Below are 2,922 nucleotides of genomic sequence, written 5' to 3'. Positions count from 1 at the left end.
ACATTCATATTTACATGCACACAACTCAAATCTTCAACCTCATATCAAAAACACCATCATCATTACCTTTTTAATAGTAAAATTCACATTTTCATTCATAGGTTTATGAAACCAAGATCTTGTAAGTGTAAATATCTAAATATTAAACATTGGGTGTTAGATATTTAAATACATAAAAATTGATTGGTATGCATGTAAATTTCCCAAAATATTTACATATAAAGAGATTTGCATTCCTCAAGAAATTATGATTTTAAATTGCTCGGGTATATTTCTGCATATAGATAATAAATAACTTGGTGAAATTTCTTCCAGCAAATCTTGAAGGACTGATAAAGAAAGGATCATTAACATTGGATAAAAAGAACAAGGCCCTGGCACTTCTGAAGGGTGTTCTAGATTACTCTGAATTTAAGGATGTCGATATGGTTATAGAGGTAGCTTCTATTTTTTCTCTCCTTTTACAATTGAGAATTTAAAACCATAAGAAAAAACATTCCATTTTTATATAAATATGTAGTAATGCTGACAATGCTTCAACTAAACTCTCCTCGCAAACAGAAGAGGGATCAATATTTAGCCATTTATTTTTTATTTCTGACTGTTTGGTTGCTTCCATGAAAATTTTCTCTGAGCTTCTTTTTTCATAGTGTGATTCGTTTATTAAGGTTTTCCTCACGGTTCTAATCTATTTCTAGGCTGTTATTGAGAAGGTCCCGCTCAAACAATCTATATTCCATGAACTCGAGAAGATTTGCCCGCCACATTGTATTCTGGCTACTAACACATCAACTATTGATTTGAATACTGTTGGCGAGAAGACGAAGTCTCAAGACCGCATTATCGGAGCCCATTTCTTCAGGTCAATTTTCTTCCAGTGATGACGTGCATGATAGTTGCGAGATCAATAAATATGTTAATGAGAAAATAATATTCAAATCAGAAATATGATAACTATTGAAACAAAGATGAAACATGTCATGCGACAAATACTTATTCCAAGTTTAACGCAAACGTAATTCATGTCAAATCGCAAGCAGACAGAAAATAATAAATTTAAAAGAAATTTAGTTTTGACAAACGTCTGACCAATACTTTAAAAGATATATTGTTTGTTGAGTAATACATGAACCTGCCGTTTGAAAGTTTAACGAAAAGGGTAATATCTCTCCATAAAGTGTCGCCATCGACTTACCCGAAGTCGAAGGAAGACGAGAGGAAGAAGCTATCGTGATGGGCGAGCATAGAGGAGGCGAGTGCGGGAGATCATCTGCGGCTCTATTGGAGGAAATGGCTGCAAAGCCTTGGCCGATCGAAGGAAGACGAGAGGAAGAAGCTATCGTGATCGGCGAGCATAGAGGAGGCGAGTGCGGGAGATCATCTTATGTGCGCATTGACTCGATCTCGAGCCCTAAGCTGACGGAGGAAGGTCTCATGTGATGTGTCCAGTCGCAATCGAAAGAGTCGAAGAAGATGTTGCAGCTTTGTAGAGAAGGAGCTCTCCTGCGTTGTTGATCAGCCGAGGAAGACGACGTCCGGTTCCCGCATGCAGAAGGGGGAAAACTGCATCGAGAGTTATTAAGTTATAAAGGTGAGTTTTAGTAAATCTTATACATATATTTTCAAATATATATATATATAAAGAAAAATCATGGAAAGTTAATACTTAAATATTGGATTATTAATGTTTTACTAAAATAATAAATTAATTAAATTTAATGTTTATGGTTAGTTAAATTTTAGAATGGTGAAGGTTAAGACAAATTCAAGAATAAATTAATCATTATAATTTTAGTAAATTAGATTTATAATAACATTTTGATGTCTTTCACAATCAGTTGCATTAATAGTTATTGATATTTATAAATTAATGTATCAGTTTATCCTGATTTATATACTCTTCTTTTTATTAGTCATATATGAATATTAGGTCTTCTTTTAGAAAAAATTATCATGTGTTATTTAAATATACATATATTATATTGTATGTCATATAATAAGCATATGAATTATATTGACTATACATATATATTTTGTATGTGCATGCATGATTATGATAGAATTACTTCTTTATGGTACTAGTCGCTAAAGTACTTAAATACATATATCAAAAATGATATTAATATTGAAGTATTTTAATTGATATATTTTTTTAGACGAAACTCTTGTGACGGTCGTACAACAATAAAAGTGATATAAATATGATATTGATATAGTAAAACACATTAATAGTATGAAATATCGTAAGTTATCATATTCATAAACTATCTAATATTTTATACTGATTTATTATAATTTTAACTGACATGTATTTTATTTTTGTATTACTGTAGTTTAAGATCATAAATATTCACTGACTTTAGTTAGCTTACTATTTCTTTAAACTAACTTTTCAGGTTAAATTTATTCACTGGCTTTGGTTAGTTTATTGATTTATTATAATTTTTACTGACATGTATATTTTTTTTTTTCTTGTGTTACTGTTATTTAAGAGTATGAGCATACACTGACTTTGGTTAGCTTACTATTTTTTTAAACTAACTTTTCAGGTTAAATTTATTCAGAGGCTTTAATTTTGCTCACAAGTTTTTTAAACTAACTCTTCAGGTTAAACTAATTCACTAAAAAATGCAATAAAATAGAATATTTATAGAAGACACGGGGCTAGGATTTAATTCCCACCATCCGATCGTTTTTACCCGTCTTTATTAATTCCAAGCTCCGGGCTAGGCTGCGAGGGTTGTATAGAAATTTCCTAAAAAAATCAGGCCAGCAGCAGATCAGGGGCTAGGATTTAATTGAAGGGATATGAAGAAAGGAGTAACATGATTTTATTTCGGATTAAAAGATCTAGTCAAACCGATAACTTACACGAAATACAACTTTTCACGAATATTTGTGCATTATTTATAGCAGTTCGTG

At 31.2% G+C, this 2,922-nt stretch overlaps 1 protein-coding gene across 1 annotated transcript in view; it reads left to right on the top strand.

Moving 5' to 3' along the window:
• Positions 1-2,922, top strand: part of LOC110025559 (peroxisomal fatty acid beta-oxidation multifunctional protein-like) — a gene marked incomplete in the record, with an annotated part of 39,689 nt that overhangs the window by 29,628 nt on the left and 7,139 nt on the right. The window contains 2 exon segments of the mRNA XM_020726112.1: positions 316-437; positions 699-862. Coding sequence (XP_020581771.1) covers positions 316-437; positions 699-862 — 286 coding nt within the window.

The sequence above is a fragment of the Phalaenopsis equestris genome, unplaced genomic scaffold, assembly GCF_001263595.1.
Source record: "Phalaenopsis equestris unplaced genomic scaffold, ASM126359v1 Scaffold000302, whole genome shotgun sequence".
Classification (NCBI taxonomy): domain Eukaryota; kingdom Viridiplantae; phylum Streptophyta; class Magnoliopsida; order Asparagales; family Orchidaceae; genus Phalaenopsis; species Phalaenopsis equestris.
This window is presented reverse-complemented; position numbering and strand designations above follow the sequence as displayed.